General features: G+C 38.7%; 1 protein-coding gene across 10 annotated transcripts in view; it reads right to left on the bottom strand.

Moving 5' to 3' along the window:
* LOC144289018 (uncharacterized) overlaps positions 1–17,311 on the bottom strand; it is a 52,094-nt gene that overhangs the window by 8,475 nt on the left and 26,308 nt on the right. For 7 of the 10 annotated variants that reach the window (XM_077857207.1, XM_077857201.1, XM_077857203.1 and 4 more), the window contains one exon: positions 14,769–14,866. In XM_077857207.1, coding sequence (XP_077713333.1) covers positions 14,769–14,866 — 98 coding nt within the window. Of the gene's footprint in view, positions 1–13,115; positions 13,484–14,768; positions 14,867–17,311 lie in introns of those variants that run through there. The other 3 variants (XR_013357087.1, XR_013357088.1, XR_013357089.1) reach the window with 1 other exon arrangement.

Raw genomic sequence — 17,311 nt, 5'->3', positions numbered from 1 at the left:
AAGTTCAATTTTCTGACAAGAAGGGCAATAGTTATACAGCTTTCCACAGAACAGTAGGATACCCACAATAAACCATTTCATTAAAAAATGCTAAATACTTACATTGCCTGTTGCTTAGATTAAATAAGAACATATGGCTATAGTCCATTTTGAACATACTGCTAGCTACTTTTAACATTATTATTCATTTTTTTTCTTGTAACAGAAGGAGAAGTTTCTGCTCTTTAGGCTTCATAAATGTGAAGACCTAGAGCAGGCTTCTCTGCACCTTCTGCAACCATATTCTGCCTTGAATAGCAAAACCCCATAACATGCAGGATTCCCTCTTTAGCTACCTGCACAACAAGAAATAAGAATTAAAAAAAAAAAACAAAAAACGAAGCCCATGGTTCTTGGCCTTTCTGTCCATCTGTATGGCAGTGGTTCTGTATTAATGGGTCCTAAGTTTGCAGTGTTCTGGACAGAAACCTCCCACTTGCCATTCCTTACAAAAATAAGAGGGGGTGTTGTGAAATTTTTCCAAAGGCCTCTCAAAATACAGGATAGAGCCCATAACTTGTAAGGGATCTGTTTTTTTTTTTTTTAATGTTTAATTTGAAATGTAATATTGATGTATATCCTGTTCTTTCTTTCATATTAGCAAGTAAATTATTTGCCATCTTGGTTTATCAGTGATTATACCTCAAATTGTATCTCTATTATATATAGAGAGCTCATCCAATCATGTAGTCTTCTAAGATTGTAAACTAGACAAGTCTTATGGTTTAGTTTAATGTAGTAAGCATTTAGGGGCACCTAGATGGCTCAGTGGTTGGCCGTCTGCCTTTGGCTCACGTCATGATCCGGGGGTCCTGGGATCAAGTCCTGCATCAGACTCCTTGCAGGGAGTCTACTTCTCCCTCTGCCTATGTCTCTGCCTCTTTCTTTGTCTCTCATGAATAAATAAGCAAAATCTTTAAAAAGTATATAGTAAGCATTTATCCACTATCTATAATGTGTTAGAGTGTATCCTCACCTTCCAGGGGTTCATAGTGTGGTAGGCAAGAGAAATGTGAAACTTCTAAAATAATTCTGACACGTGGCAAATTTTGATAAATGCCATAACAGAGGTAAAAATTTATAATGGAAAAACAGTTATATGGATTACTGTAAAAACAAATGTTTCCAATTAATTTGTTATAGTCTCAAAATTATAAAGCCAGAAGAATGTTTAGAAATCATCTAGTTTAAATCCCTCAATGTTTCTAGCAGCAATGTCCACAATAGCCAAACTATGGAAGGAGCCTCGGTGTCCATCGAAAGATGAATGGATAAAGAAGATGTGGTCTATGTATACAATGGAATATTACTCAGCCATTAGAAACGACAAATACCCACCATTTGCTTCGACGTGGATGGACCTGGAGGGTATTATGCTGAGTGAAATAAGTCAATCGGAGAAAGACAAATATTATATGGTCTCATTCATTTGGGGAATATAAAAATTAGTGAAAGAGAATAAAGGGAAAGGAGAGAAAATGAGTGAAAATATCAGTGAGGGTGACAAAACATGAGAGACACCTAACTCTAGGAAATGAACAAGGGGTAGTGGAAGGGGAGGTGGGAAGGGGGTTGGGGTGACTGGGTGATGGGCACTGAGGGGGCCACTTGGCAGGATGAGCACTGGGTATTATGCTATATGTTGGCAAATTGAACTCTAATAAAACATTTTTTAAAAAAAATCCCTCTTGTACATGGTGAATCTAGAATATCTTGTTATACCAAACAGTGAGATGGCTTTCAAAGACTATTCTGGTAGTGTAAAAAGGACTCAGAAGTCAACTTGAGGAGGACTCCGTTGGCCAAAGATGGGACAATTTGAGGTTTATTAAGGATAAGAAACTCAGTGAATTGAAACTCATATAATATGTTTAAATTAATGAGCTCATAGTGATATAAAGTTATTGATAATATTTGGAAGATGACAAGGAACTAATTATCTTAGAACTTTTTTTAAATGGAAAGAATCAAGTATTTCTTATACAAATATCAGTGGATACACTGGGTAACTAAATAGATGAATTATGCATCAGTTTATAGAAATATTCTAGCTAATAAATGAAGATAAAATGAAGTGGAATATCGCCACTTGACTGCTCCCAATGAATTAATGGATCTTGGCAGAGAGTGTCAATGGCTACTAACATCACAAAAAAAGAAACAATATGAGACTTAACAAAGGGATTGAGTCTAAGTCTGATCAAGTGTTTGGATCCGGCTACCATTTGCAGAACATATAGAAGACAGAAGAACATGTTGAACTGTACCATGAATGTGCAGCCAGCAACACCCAGATTGTGGGAAACCAGGCCAATGGCATGACTTTTCCACTGGATAAAATGTGAGGGGGGGGCGGGAACCAGAGGGGAAAATCTGTAGATAAAGAGATTTAAGTGACATTTAAAAATTATTGAGTCTAAAACCAAAAAGAAATATAAGGTAGTGATAACTATATAAGGAAAGATAGAGGTTACTTTTGGAGGGAATGAGATGGCTGTAATTGCGGTACGGCCTATGGATGAGCTATTGTGGTGGTTGGTAAAAGGCAATTTCTTGACATAGATGACAGTTACATGAGTGTTTATAGTACTCATTAAGCAATGCACTTCTGTGTTTTTCTGTATCTGTGTTTTATTTTACAATAAAAAAGGTATCTTTTACCTTTTACCTAGGCCAGCTCAGCATTTTCAGAGTGTTACTTTTCACCCTAAATTTCATTTTGTCTAATTTTCAATGTCTCAGCTCATGTATAAACTGGGCTAATAAATAGGGTGATCATGCATCCAGTTTGCCAGGGACAAGTCCCACATTTGCCTGCAGTCCTGGAGTAATTATTAATAGTGTTGCCTTCCTTCCTCAGAAGTGTCTCAGTTTGGATAGTAAAGCGTATGATCACTCTACTAATAAATAACACTATCTCTTTTCTGTCTCGGTTCAGACCTATTGAGAACAGTCCAGGAATCAGCCTGATAGAGAGCAAAATGTCAGCTTAATAACTGATAAAGCGGTTGGAGAATATAGCTCTAGGTCTTGCTAATGTTTTTGTCTAGGACTAAGCAGATTTACCACCTAGCCACAGGCAGCACAGAGCAACCTGGCTGCCACTATTCTTCCCTCCCACCCTCAGGGGGGCCTGCCCTCGTCTTGGAACAGCAGAGGAATTAAGAAAGGCCAATAGTGTTGCTCTGGTGATGTTTCCTCTAGTTCCTTGGTCTTTTTCTTTTTGCCTTTTATTGACTTGAACACTTTTGAAGGGTATTGACTTGTTATTTTGTAGAATGTAACTCAATTATCTTTTTTCTGATTTTTCCTCATGATTAAATTGAGATAATACATTTTTGGCAAGAATACCGTATGGATACATGATATCATATCCTTTTCAGTGCATCATATTGCGAGGCACAGAGTATTCACTTGCCCCATTACTGATGATGTTAACTTTAATCACTTGTTGAAGGAGAGGTCTGTCAGGTTTCTCCAAAAAGTTACTCTTATTCTCATTGTAAATCATACAAATCATATGGAAATATAAATACTTTGAGATTCTGTAATTACCCTATCTCTCATAAAATTTTCACTCACAAATTTTAGCATTTGTCAATGATTCTTTTCTGAAACAATTATTACTGTGGTGTTTGCCAACTAGATTTTCTATTTTCATGATTCCTTCATCCCATATTTGTTAGTTGAAAAGCTATTATATGGAAGAGATTGCTCTTCATTTTATGTATGTATGTATGTGTTTAATTTATTTATATCACTATGAACTCTGGACTTTTATTTCAGTCCATGGGTTATAACATAATATTCTCTTTGTCATTGTTGCTCAAATTGTCTCAGATCTGGCTATTGGGAGCCCCTTTAAGTTGGCTACCGTGTTCTTTTAACATATTGGAAGTTGTTCCTATTTGAGACTAAAATGCTAAAAATATTTGCTCAAATCCTGAAAATATACAATTCCGGAGACTTCTAGGAGGTTCATTTCTGCCCCACAGATGTAAGCTCTGGGGTCCAGGACAGCCCCTCAGAAGAGTAGGCTTTGCCAGAGATGGAACTCAAGTGAGACTCTCTTTCTTTCTTTCTTTAAAAAAGATTTCATCTGGGACGCCTGGGTGGCTCAGCGGTTTAGCACCGCCTTCCGCTCAGGGCATTATCCTGGAGTCCCGGGATGGAGTCCCACATCAGGCTTCCTGCATGGAGCCTGCTTCTCCCTCTGCCTGTGTCTCTGCCTCTCTATCTCTGTGTCTCTCATGAATAAATAAATAAAATATTTAAAAAAGATTATCATCTATCTATCTATCTATCTATCTATCTATCTATCTATCTATCTAATCTATCTATCCATCTATCTACAGAGTGTGAGCAGGGGGAGGGGCAGTGGGAGAAGGAGAGAAAGAATCTCAAGGAGACTGCTGAGCATGGAGCATGATGCAGAACCTGGGGTGGAACCAATTGTGGAGCCCCACCAGTGGCTTCTCCCAGGGCTTGGTGCTAGCTGGATCTCCACAACCCTGGGATCCTGAACTGAGCTGAAATCAAAGTCAGTCTCTTAACAGACTGAGCCACACAGGCACCCCAGGTGAGTTCCTCTTTCTAACAGGCCATCTCATCTGTCATTGAGTTACCATCATTTTGTAGATATGTAGATCTTTACTGACCCCTTTCAATGCCTCTGTAATTATGCAAAGTGGCACAGGTACAGTGTCCTTCCTTTGGTGTACTTTCCATGGCAGGCTGGGCTGTGCATGACCCAAGATAGCCTCCAAGATAGCAAGAGGATGAAGCTTATAACCTCTACTACTTTTTTGCCTGTAAGTTTTTCCTAAAAACTTTATTTTGCACTTATATCATGTAGTGTCTATGCCCTGTCCATGCCAATTTATCCCTCAGTGCAACCCTATCATTTAGATCTATTCATGTAATAAAAGTTGCCCCATGATGAAATTAATTATTATAAGTGTCTCTCTAAATGTAAGCTGTGGAGGGTTTTACAACATTATATGTGACTTTTTTTTTAAAAAAGATTTTATTTATTTATTCATGAGAGACAGAGAGAGGCAGAGATACAGGCAGAGGGAGAAGCAGGCTCCATGCAGGGAGCCCGATGTGGGACCCCATCCCGGGTCTCCAGGATCACGCCCTGAGCTGAAGGCAGGTACTCAACCGCTGAGCCACCCAGGCGTCCCTATATGTGACATTTTTTTTAGACTTTTTATTTATTTATTCATTATTCATAGAGACAGAGAGAGAGAGAGAGAGAGAGAGAGAGAGAGAGGCAGAGACACAGGCAGAAGGGGAAGCAGGCTCCATGCAGAGAGCCTGACGCGGGACTCGATCCAGGGTCTCCAGGATCACGCCCTGGGCTGCAGGCGGCGCTAAACCGCTGCGCCACCGGGGCTGGCCCTATATGTGACATTTTATATGGATGTACAGTGTTTCTGCATTTTAATGGCGTAAAAATGAACTACCACTCAAATGTAATATTATCAAAGAGTGAAAAATGGATGAAAGTAACAGTAAGTCAACAGTTAATCCAAGTACCATGTATAATAAAAAATTACCCAGTTCAAATTAAGTTTGGGAAACTAAAACTGATTATTTTAAGCATGGGCTATTAAGAAGCAGTTATTAGTACAAAATTAACTGTTTTTATGACAAAATGTCTTGTTCAATTTGTTTTTAAGGTTTTATTGCTTATATAATGGGACTTCACCTTTTAAAATGAGTTTTTTTTTGTAAGAATTGAGAAGTAAGGGTTACTTATAATATTTTTACAGTCTTATAAGGATATTCATATTTTGGGACCCCAGGGTGGCTCAGTGGTTAAGCATCTGCCTTTCAGCTGGGGGCATGATCCTGGAGTCCTGGGACTGAGTCCCACATTGGGCTCCCTGCATGGAGCCTGCTTCTCCCTCTGCCTGTGTCTCTTCCTCTCTATCTCTCTGTCTCTCAAGAATAAATAAATAAAATTTTAAAAGAAAAGAATTTTGTAAAGACTTGCTTTAATTTTTTTAATATATTTTTTATTGGAGTTCAATTTGCCAACATATAGCATAACACCCAGTGCTCATCCCATCAAGTGCCCCCCTCAGTGCCCATCACCCAGTCACCCCATCCCCCGCCCACCTCCCTTTCCACCACCCCTTGTTCATTTCCCAGAGTTAGGAGTCTCTCATGTTCTGTCTCCCTCACTGATATTTTCACTCATTTTCTCTTCTTTCCCTTTATTCCCTTTCACTATTTTTTATATTCCCCAAATGAATGAGACCATATAATGTTTGTCTTTCTCCGATTGACTTATTTCACACAAGGCTTGCTTTAATTTTTAACACGATCATGAGTTGTGTGACCTTAGACAAGTGTCCAAACTTTCAAGAGGCTTATGTAAAATGGCAATGTTTATAGGACCAAATTGGATAATATTCATAAACAGCTTAGTACGGTGAGTAGACCATAATGAACCCTCTGTAAGTGTGAGCTATTACCATTATCTGAAACCAAACAATTGGGCAGTCATTTAATTATACATTTAATATCAGTCGGAGACTGCTGGAATGAAAGTGATGCCAATGAAAATGATCAATAGTTTAGTGGTTTTACAGAAACATGGGACAGGCTCCATTTACATACATAAATGAATCTGTGATTTTAAAAGCTCCCTGCCTGAGGCATTCTCAAGGATCTTGACTCTCATCTATCATACTTAACTCAGTTGTAACCACTGAGCTGAGGCTGTGGATTCATTAGTGCCTGAAAAGCTGATATTGAAAGCATGTTATGGAGGTGTTCAGAAGGTGGAAGAACATTGTATTGAGGTAGAGTAGAACTGTTGAGAAAAAGGTGTTATCTGTTTTTCACACACAGTTTGACCACTTGAAGCTCAAATGTATGTGGGTTGATTTAGAATGCCTGGTGGTGTCATTTAGGTGTTTCTTAAAAAGGCTTTTGAAGACTTTACTTTAAGCTGTAACTTTAGAGCCTGTGGAGCCAAACAGATGTTTTCATGGACTCAGGGTGAGTAATGTCCTCCTGTAACCTGGGTCATAACTCATCAAATATTGCTCTAGTGGCCTGGAAGAGGCCATATATCTCTGAGTATGCACTGGGAATGTACTTAATGCCAGAGGATCTGGTTCAGTAACCAAAAAACATATTTAGAGCTTAAAATGAAAATCCCAATGGGAAATCCATGCTTTAAACACATTTCTAGAGGATCTTCTTAAATCAGATAACCATTAGTTCTCAAGGCATTGATGCCATTTATGCTCAGAACAAAGCTCTTGTGGGAACACATTATTACTAATTTTAATTTTTCAGTAAATCCATTAGCATCTTTGTCCTAATAGTAGTGATAGCAGTGGAGTCATGGTGGTATGGATTGTTTTTGTGTTGTTGCATATGGCTACAGAACACCTGATTTAATGTTGTTGTTGTTTTTCCATGAATTTTTCCATGAATTGTCTCAAGTAATTAGTGAAATATTGCTTTGGCTAGTTTAACTGCTCTCATGATTCTCAGAAATATTCGAAGCATGGAATAGACATGGCCAGTCTAGTCTCCTTGTTATTTTTCACCCCACAAATTGATCAGACTAGCAGTTCAAATAAGGGAAATGCTAACTTTTCAGCTTACAGTTTTTCCATCATATACATTTGATCACAGGGCACAGGGTTATTATCTTAGGGGAAAGAAAAGTGTAGAAGACAAATTCTTGAGTTTGAACCTCCAGTAGTGCAATAGTTTTTTGGTATCTACAGTAGAGTGAAAGATTTAAATTGCAGAAGTCCAGGCTTTTGAAAGATAAAAGGTATTTTGAGAGCCAGAAGGCTAAGAGACTGAAGGATTCAGAGCACAAATTTCATGCAATAGACAATAGATTTGGATAGATAGCATGAAGGTGATAGCTAGTTTTTCTCTGGAAAGGCTGGGTGGGGTGTGCTGATATGTTTCTAGGAGCAGGGATGCCCTATCCTAGCCTCCACCATGGACTAACAGCAATAACATTACCCAACACATCTGGTACTTACTCTGTACCAAGCATTATTCTAAGGGAATGTCTTTTAAATTCACTTGCTCTTCTCATCAGCCTTATAAGATATATCCCACTTTACAAATGAAAAAACTGAGGCACAGAGTGGTTAAGTGATATGCCCAAAGTGACAGTGTCAGAGCCAGTGTTTGTATTTAGCAGTCTGGCTCTGGAGTCATTGTTTAGCAGTCATCAATCCCTGGGTGAGCATATTAGACAGCTCAGCTTGATTTGGAGGGCTCCTCAGGAAGGGATGACCTGTGCCTCCCTTCCTGGGGGAAGCCTGAGTATGCAGCAAGCCTCATGAATGCACTGAAGCAGCAGCAAAGCAGAGACAGCAGCTTGGCCAGTCTATGTGAGAAAGTTTCTGATAGTTTTGATTCTCCCAAAGCCCAGAGAAGAGTCCACAGCAATTTTCAGTGTCCCTGAGAGGGTTGTGGGCATGGATGAGAGAGGTTGGTGACAAGGGTTCAATGTAAGCAGGAGCGGGGTGGCAAAGCTGGAAGCTGCAATGTGCACTTGCACAAGGGCAGGATATACCTTGGAAATAGAGGCCTATCACCAAAGACCAGCAGGTGGAGGGATTCTCACTCCCCAATGCCTGCCACACACAAACCCACAGAACCACCCTGCCATTTCAAGGGAATGGAAGGGAAAGGGTGAAACCCTGAATTTGTCTGATTTTATCTATGAAATGGCTGAAGAATTAATAATTTGAATTAAATTAGGAAGATTAAGTTTCCTGCTACAGAAGAAGCCTGGGAGCTTGAGATAGAAGTTCAGCTCAGTGACAGGAAAAGCAAAGGCTATATTTTTGCACTCCTGATTACTGGCTTGTAAAAACTGTTCAGTATGATTCTACGGAAATCATATAAATTCAACACAGGAAGCCACCATATGAACTTTGTCACATTTTCAAATAGAAAGTGCTCAGTGTTGGGCCTGGTTTGATGAGATGGACTCTCAATCCCTAGCTTCACATTTCTTGTGCAGACACAACTCCTTGAAAAGCAATTTCCACTCAATTGCATTTGCTTTTCTATGGGCTGGAAGCAGTTAAGGGAAATGAAGAACATTTCAGTGCCAATGCTATATTGGTTACTGATACCAAATTATTAGGAACACTGTGGTCCATATTGTGTCAGTATAAGTACTTCACACCCGGCTACGGATGAGGCTAATGTGTCAGTTTATAGACCTTGTATTCCCTAGGGTGCCTTGTAAATCTGGGAGTTGTTCCCAAGTGCTCTATTTTACATTTGGATCCCTGGGAGAGCTGGAAAGTCAAATGAATAAGCACACACACATGAAGAGGTACCTGGTTAATTATGCATCGCAGGAACTAGACATGCTCCATTTCTTTTTTCTGTGTCTTTTATAAAGTGTTTTCTTTTTTTTTGGTTGAATTTTGTCAGAGAAACAAAAGGGGCTTCTATTTTCTGAATAGAGGTGAACAAAATACTTCAGTAAGAATTTATTGGTCTTGGAAAGAAATTTAAATGACCGAAATGGGTCTGGGATGGGCTCCTAAGCAAAGAATAAAGAGATTCTTATGTTACTGCAGTCAATTAATGTTTATCGAGAATCAGCAATGCAATGGACTCTGCTCCGGGTTTAACATCTACTTATGTCTTAGTTTTGTCGCAAGTAGTAATCCCATTTGAAGTCTTTTCTGTCAACAAGCTCCTCTTTGAATTTACATGCAAGGTCCTGTGCTACATCAACTGCCTGGGAACCCGGAGAGGCTCTAAGTTGTTTTTGATTCTGTGCTTTTTTCCTCATTGCTAAAATGGAGATAATATCTGCCATAGACATGTATCATAAAGATGTTCAAGTAATTTGTGAGTCATTACCTGAAAAGTACTTTAAATATCTTTGGAGAAAAGAATCATAACATGTAGACCAGCATTACGTTCACATGGCCCAGTGGGAGAGATGTCATCAGCTAACAGTCTCCCCAGGAACAAGACAGGAAGTCGTGGTTCTCAGGTCTCTGAACATACATACCCTGCTCATCATCATTTCCCCCATCTCATCCTAATGCATGGGGCTGCAGGACACAGGAGTGCAGGCCATTTGCCCTATGACATAATCTGTTTCAGTTCTCTTGTCTGTCAGTTTAGAAAATGTAATTCACAGGATCACCATATGGAGTAAGTAACCAGGGTGCTTGCAAAGCCTTTTGCAAATAAAAAGTGCTACATGTAAGTGAAGAATAATACTCAAGCACTTGCATTTTGAATGCAGAGATATGGGTATTTGTCTGTTCCACCCTTTATTTGCAGGAAATGAGTATGTTGGTGGAACTAAAGCCGACACAGCTTTTAAAATGACAGCTGTGAGATACTTAAAAACATATGCTGCTTCACATTGTGTCTGCTTGACACTGCCAGATTGAAGATTTAAAATGAGTTTCAAAGAATTTCCAAGGTATTACATATTTTGAAGCCTTTTTCATAAAGGACACACTTTTTTGGAAGTATAATTGACATACAACATTATATTAGTTTCAGGTGTGCAACATAATGATTTGACATTTGTATACACTGTGAAATGATCACTACAATAATTCTAGTTACCATCTGTCACTACACAAAGTTACACACTTTTTCTTAAAGGACACAATTATTAATAGTCTATTTTGCCAAGCTATCTCTGTGATGTGCCTGCTGTGGAAAATGCTACCAAGAACAATGTGTCTGCTGGGTGACCAGAATTTCCCTGGACATGTAAGGAAGTCTTCAGTCTACATACAGGAGGGCCCAGTATAATCCCAGAGCAGCAACAGGCCCCCCAAATTAGTACAAATCTGAGTGTTGTTAGTTTGGTAGGCCATGGTTCATTTTTAATCCCTTTATGGTGTTTTTTTTTTTTTTTAAGTTTCAGTTTATTTATGATAGTCACAGAGATAGAGAGAGAGAGAGAGAGAGAGAGAGAGAGAGAGGCAGAGACATAGGCAGAGGGAGAAGCAGGCTCCATGCACCGGGAGCCCGACGTGGGATTCGATCCCGGGTCTCCAGGATCGTGCCCTGGGCCAAAGGCAGGAGCCAAACCGCTGCGCCACCCAGGGATCCCCCTTTATGGTGTTTTAAGCATAATTTTTTTTTCATTATTTTTCTTAAGAGTTGGGGGCATTTACTGTCTGCATTCTGGAGAGCTAGTCAATGCCTGGGTGTTATGGTTGCCTAGGAAATCCCGAAGAGCAGACCATCATTGATAAAGAGCAGATATAGCCTGATGTTTCTTTCCTTGTGGTCTTTCCAAATTCCCCTCAAGGAAAGCTCAGTGTCATTGATGAAAGTATTTTTATTCCCTAGCTCTGAATTAGGACTATGTTGACATATCATCAGAGCTCCAAAAGAGTTGTTTTTTTATTTTTTTAAAAGATTTTATTTATTTATTCATGAGAGACACAGAGAGAGAGGCAGAGACACAGGCAGAGGGAGAAGCAGGCTCCATGCAGGGAGCCCGATGTGGGACTCTATCCCGGGTCTCCAGGATCAGGCCCTGGGCTGAAGGTGGCGCTAAACCGCTGAGCCACCCAGGCTACCCAGAGTTGTTTTTTAAGTTATGTATAGATAGAGGTTCCCTGACAGGAGACTCTGGGGAGCCAGAGTCCTCCCTGGAGGTTCCAGGCCATTTCTGCCAGGGTTGTCCTTGTTGGAGGGCCACAGCCCCAAGTCCAGGAAGGGAGGCACTTAGTTGCGGCAATATGAAATTAGCAGGGAATGATGGGGATAAAATAGCAAGTGAAGAGACAGAGGGGCAGATAATTTGGGGTGTCAAGGCTGACATAGGTGTGATTAAATGTAAGGATAGGAGAAGACCTTTGGAAATTCATTCTGAGATTGGGAGGAGGTGTGGGTACAGAGTAGGTTTGGACCAGGGAAAGAAATAGACATCAAACATTAGAAACATGGTCAGTGGTGGGAGAGGGAGATAGAAACAGGAATAGGGAACAGCGACAGAATTCAAAAGTAAAATATAAGTGAGACCTTTCTTGGAGCCACAGAAAATGATGTGCCATGAACTAAGGAGTATAATTAATTCACTCCTTGGCTCCTGTGGTTCAACAAGGACAGACAAAGTAACCTTGAGGAAGTGGGATTCTGGTCCCTGAATTATTTGTATATGCATCTAGGAGTGTGCCCCAGTAGTGGGGATTTGGCTTTCTGGATTCTGCTGTATCAGATCTTTCTTGGACTCTTCCACCACTTTTTGCCCTTTCCTCCTTTGGATCATGGAGGGGAGGAGTGAGAGGCAGAGAGAGAATAGATTCCTTACCCTTTGCTACTTCCTCTTCTTAATCTTTCTCCCCTCTAACTACCGCTGCCACAATCTCTCCCAGGTAGAAAACATTAATTCTATAAATAATGCATATGAGCACATGAAAACAGGTATTGGCATGGGGAGACAGTTTAAGAGAAGGGGGAACAGAGATTTGACTGCACTCAATATTGGAGGATCTACTAGGCCAGGTAGGAATTTTGTTGAAATTAATTGGCATATAGATGGATAATTGCTGGATTCCACCATGCTTCTCTCTCTCTGCTTCTCCTTATTTTGCATCCTGTGACCTCTGTGTTAAGATGGGCCTGTAGTTGCTCCTTGCTTTAGTCCCCTTAAAATTTTAAGGCTGAGGGAAACCTGGCTGGTAGATTGAGTTATCTCATCAGATGCAAGAAAAGAAGTTCTGTATCTCTTCTGCTCAGGGCCAGGCCTTGAGTGCAGAGAGAATCTCTGACATTCTCACACAATCCAGGGCAGCCCAACAGGCAGCTTCTGAATTTGGGCTTTTGAGAAAATAGAGTGGACATCTGGCTTTTAGGTCTTTGGCAGCACCTTACCCAGAGGCTGGTGGCTGCCATAGTGTCCAAGATGCCTTGATGAGATCTGGTTTGGCACAACAAATGTTTTGGAGTATGCTGAAACTACTTAAATAAGCCTCCAGCATTGAAGAAATGCTCATTCACAGAAAGTCAATGGGATTATTATTCTTAGCCGTTTATAGAAAGGGCAGATATATACTTGACAACATTTTGTCAGATAATGCATTTATTTAATGGTAAAAAACCCCCGAAATTTCTCTTAAAAATATGTTACAATTTTAATGGTCTTTCCCCAAGTAAGAGAAAAACTGTATAGCTAAGATTAACAGCTACATCTTCTGTAGAAATTTATAGTTGGCAAAGCATTTTTCCAATATGCCATCTTGTATAGTCTTTACAATGGCCCTGCTTGATGATAAGGAACAGGGCTGCTAAGGCCTTTGTCCAGGGTCACACAGCCAGCAGGGAGCAGAACAGGATCATCAGCTTTCAAATCTTATTTTGTGGTTCTTTGGAGCATCTTAAACTTAGAATGAACTTGAACAAGGTGAATGTCAAGTCCTCAGCTCTTCCTGGGCTCCTTAAGCTGTTTTGTGCACAAATTATGGCAGTTTGAGCTTTTTTTCATTTCCTTTGGGAAACTCCCCAACATTTTTCTCTCTCATTCTTTCTCTCTGTCTCTTTTTTTGTAAGAATGTTGAGAGATTTTTATAGTTTTGTTTTTGAGTTATTTGGCAATGAATAGCTTGTTTAAAAATTGGCTGTGATGTCTTAGCAAGCATAGTGAATATACTCAGGAATCCCTGTAAGTGAGAAAAATCTATCCTACAAGTTGTTTTCAGATGTAATAAAGATTTGAAATTTATTGGATTCAATAATTAACAAAACTTATGTATGCTATATATGGTAGCATTTATATGTTTGTTTATATAGATATATATTAAGTATTTATTCTGCAGTTTCTTTATAGTTTCATATCTTTATAGGGATTGCATATTTTCATAAGTTTTCTAAAAGCACATTTTTAGTTTTCTTATCTACAAATTGGATATAATAATAGCACCTTACCCACAGAGTTGTGATGAAGGTTAAATCAATTTCAGTTAATAAGCTTAAAGCTCTCAGAACAGTAACACATGATAATAATGATTAGCTATTATTACTATTTTTTTTTTAGCTATTATTACTATTGTTCCTAGTAGACAAAAGAGCTTTCATTATATACCTCATCACAGAACATATTTGTAGGGAGCCATTAATTCGACAATTTGATTCCTAACATAATCCATGACTACTAGTTTATGCTGAAAATCCAAATAATTTTGAAACATAGCTCTTAAGAAATGATACGGTTTAAGAGAAGAGACTGTATACGGTAGTTACAGTCAAATATAGCAAGGATATTAATGGGAATGTTTTAATGAGAGGCAAAAATCAGTTCTTTCCTTTTAGAGGAAAGAATTAGAGTAAGGTGATTAAGAGCACGGATATCCTGTTTCAAATATTGGCTTTGAGTTCACTCTCTATATGATCTTAGATAAGTTATTTGAGGCCTGGAAGCATCCACTGCTTCTATCCAAAAAATTGAGATATTAATAGTGTGTACATTGAGGGTCAGGGAGGAATAAATGAGATGATGCCATAATGCTTAGCCCCAGTACTTGGCACAGAGTGATGGTCAAAATGTTGGCTATTAGAATTATGATTGTGAGCTCAGGGCAGGAGCCCAAAAAGCCATGATATTCATTTATTGTCTTTATATCTCTCATCTGCCAGTGTTTTGTAACCCTTAAAATCCTTGCCCATGGTTGATTTAAAAAAAAATCACATTCTTTGTCTCCCCCTCCCTTTTTTTACATTCTAATACCCACCTCAGGTGAACTTCCATTTGAGAATGAGTGTATATTCTGCATATTTCTTCCAGCCAAGCAAATGTTGTCAAGTATTGGTTTACTTTCTATAGTTTCTACTGTGGAAAAAATATACACACATATATATTTATATATATAATATACATACATACAGTTTTCATAATATAAAAATAATATTTAATAAATTATAAAAACTCTATAGTCACATTTTCTGATTTCTCTAACCAGTTTGAAACCTAGCCTATCTGCAACGGAAGACAAAGTACAAAAGTTACTGTTTGTGATATTGTGATTGATAATGAGAAATATATATTTGTTCTTCATCCCTATTCCAGCACAGAGCTTCTAAAAGGCTTGGAATTTTCTAAGTAATGACAGACAGCCTTAAAGGTGTCTTTTGTTATGTTAATGAGGTGACTTTGGGACCCCACCCAAGGATGAGGGCTGGTTGCCTGTGGAGTCAACTTTTTTTATTTATTTATTTATTTATTTATTTATTTATTTATTTATTTAGTATATTTTTTTTTATTGGAGTTCGATTCGCCAACATATAGCATAACACCCAGTGCTCATTTCGTCAAATGTCCCCCTCAGTGCCCATCACCTAGTCACCCTTTTATTAGAGGATTGGAACTTTTAGTCCCATCCCCAGACCTCCTGGGAGGGGAAGAGGGCTGGAGATTTACTGGATGATGATGTAATGAATCATTCCTATGTAATGAAGCTTCCCTGAAACCCCAAAAGGATGGGAGGTCTCCACCCCCTGTTTCACCAGCTTCTGGGCTGGTGAAAGCTTGGAAATTAAAGGGGATTGGCACACTTCAAGAGGATGTGGATGTTTTGTGCCCTTGTCCCATACCTTCTTCCATCTGGCGGTTCCTAATTATATCCTTTTATAATAAACCAGTGATCTATTAAGTAAAATGTTTCTCTGAGTTTTGTGAGGCAGGGGTTGAACCCAGGTTTAATTCAGTTTGCCACAGGTTGGGAAAAAGTCCAAGTTCTCTATGGCAATTTGCTAGTTGTCTATGCAAAAAAAATAAAAATCATATTTAATGCATAACTAATACTGTCATAAATCTCTCGTTTGAACACTTTTTTTAAAAAAACATTTTATTTATTTATTCATGAAAGGCACAGAGAGAGAGAGAGAGAGAGAGAGAGGCAGAGACACAGGCAGAGGGAGAAGCAGGCTCCATGCAGGGAGCCCGACGTGGGACTCGATCCCGGGTCTCCAGGATCACACCCTGGGCTGAAGGCGGTGCTAAACCACTGAGCCACCCAGGCTGCCCTCGTTTGAACACTTTTGTCAGAAGTTATCTATTTTCCTCTTAAGAGAAATATACCTGCCCTTGATAATTAATTTAATTTCTATTAAGTATTTTTCTTTTTTCAAATGTAATAGTTTTCTATTTCAGCTCTAACTTCTTTTGTTTAAATGTGAAATTTGTGAGTCAAATATGGCAAATGTTATAAAAAGCAAAATTATCTTTAATTCATTACTCTTCAGTTTCATTCATTTCCATAATAGGCTTCGTGGTGGGAAAGTATTGATTTCAAGTCAGTTAATTTAGAAACTTTTGTAAGAACTGAAAATCTGAAAATGGGGATAAAAGAAACAGGTAGAGAGATCTGTACTGGGTAGAGATTGGTCTACTACTCCTGCGAGGAGGATAGGAGGATAGGACAGGTAAAGGTGCTCTGGACATGAGGAAAGAATAAGTTATGGCTCCATGCAGTTGAGTGGGTAGAAATACAGAAATGTTGGCGTTAGAGGCTTATAAAGCATAATTAGATCTTAATCACATAGACACGGAGATTTTTAACCCATGTCAGTAATTCTAGAAAAAAATCAAAAGTTAAAAGTGGCTAATTGGTTTCAAGAAGACCTCTGCCTAAAAAATCACTTTGTACTGATGTTAAATATAAAAATACCCCATAGCTCTCCATAGCTGTGTTTTTGAACCTCTTCTTAATATATTCTAGACCACAGAAAGATGATCTGCTCATGAACTTATCTACAGATTTTACATTTATTTGCTTTTGCAACAAAGAGTTTTCTGAAAAATGAATTGCAAAATAAATTTTTATAAACAAAATATATTTTTAATACTAGAAAACTTCTCAATTTAAAGGAACTCAAATAATTTTTCTTTGATTTGATAATTCTGTAAGTTCAACTAAATTAGTTTTTAAAAATAGGCAAAACACAAAGCAAAGTTACAAGAGCTCTGGGAAGAGAGGGTTAGAACAGAAGATTGTCTAAAATGGTCACAAATGGAGGGCTGCAAGGGCGTACTATGTATATATTGGTTGGCAAATGCACAGTATCTCTGAAGGATTCACAAGAAGATGGAAACATCAATTACTTCTGGGAGGAGAATAAGATGGATGAGGAATAAGGATAAAGAAGATTTTTTTCGTTGTAAATCCTTTTGTATTACTTGAATTTTGAAACTCGTGGGTATGTTACCTATTTCCTCAAAAAAGATGATAAGTTTTGTCATTTGGCTTTGTGAAAAGATCAGTCATTCATTTATGTG

This window comes from Canis aureus, chromosome 18 (genome assembly GCF_053574225.1).
Source record: "Canis aureus isolate CA01 chromosome 18, VMU_Caureus_v.1.0, whole genome shotgun sequence".
In the NCBI taxonomy this organism is placed as follows: Eukaryota; Metazoa; Chordata; class Mammalia; order Carnivora; family Canidae; genus Canis; species Canis aureus.
Note: the sequence above shows the minus strand (reverse complement) of the source record. Positions and strands in the feature narration are given on the sequence as shown.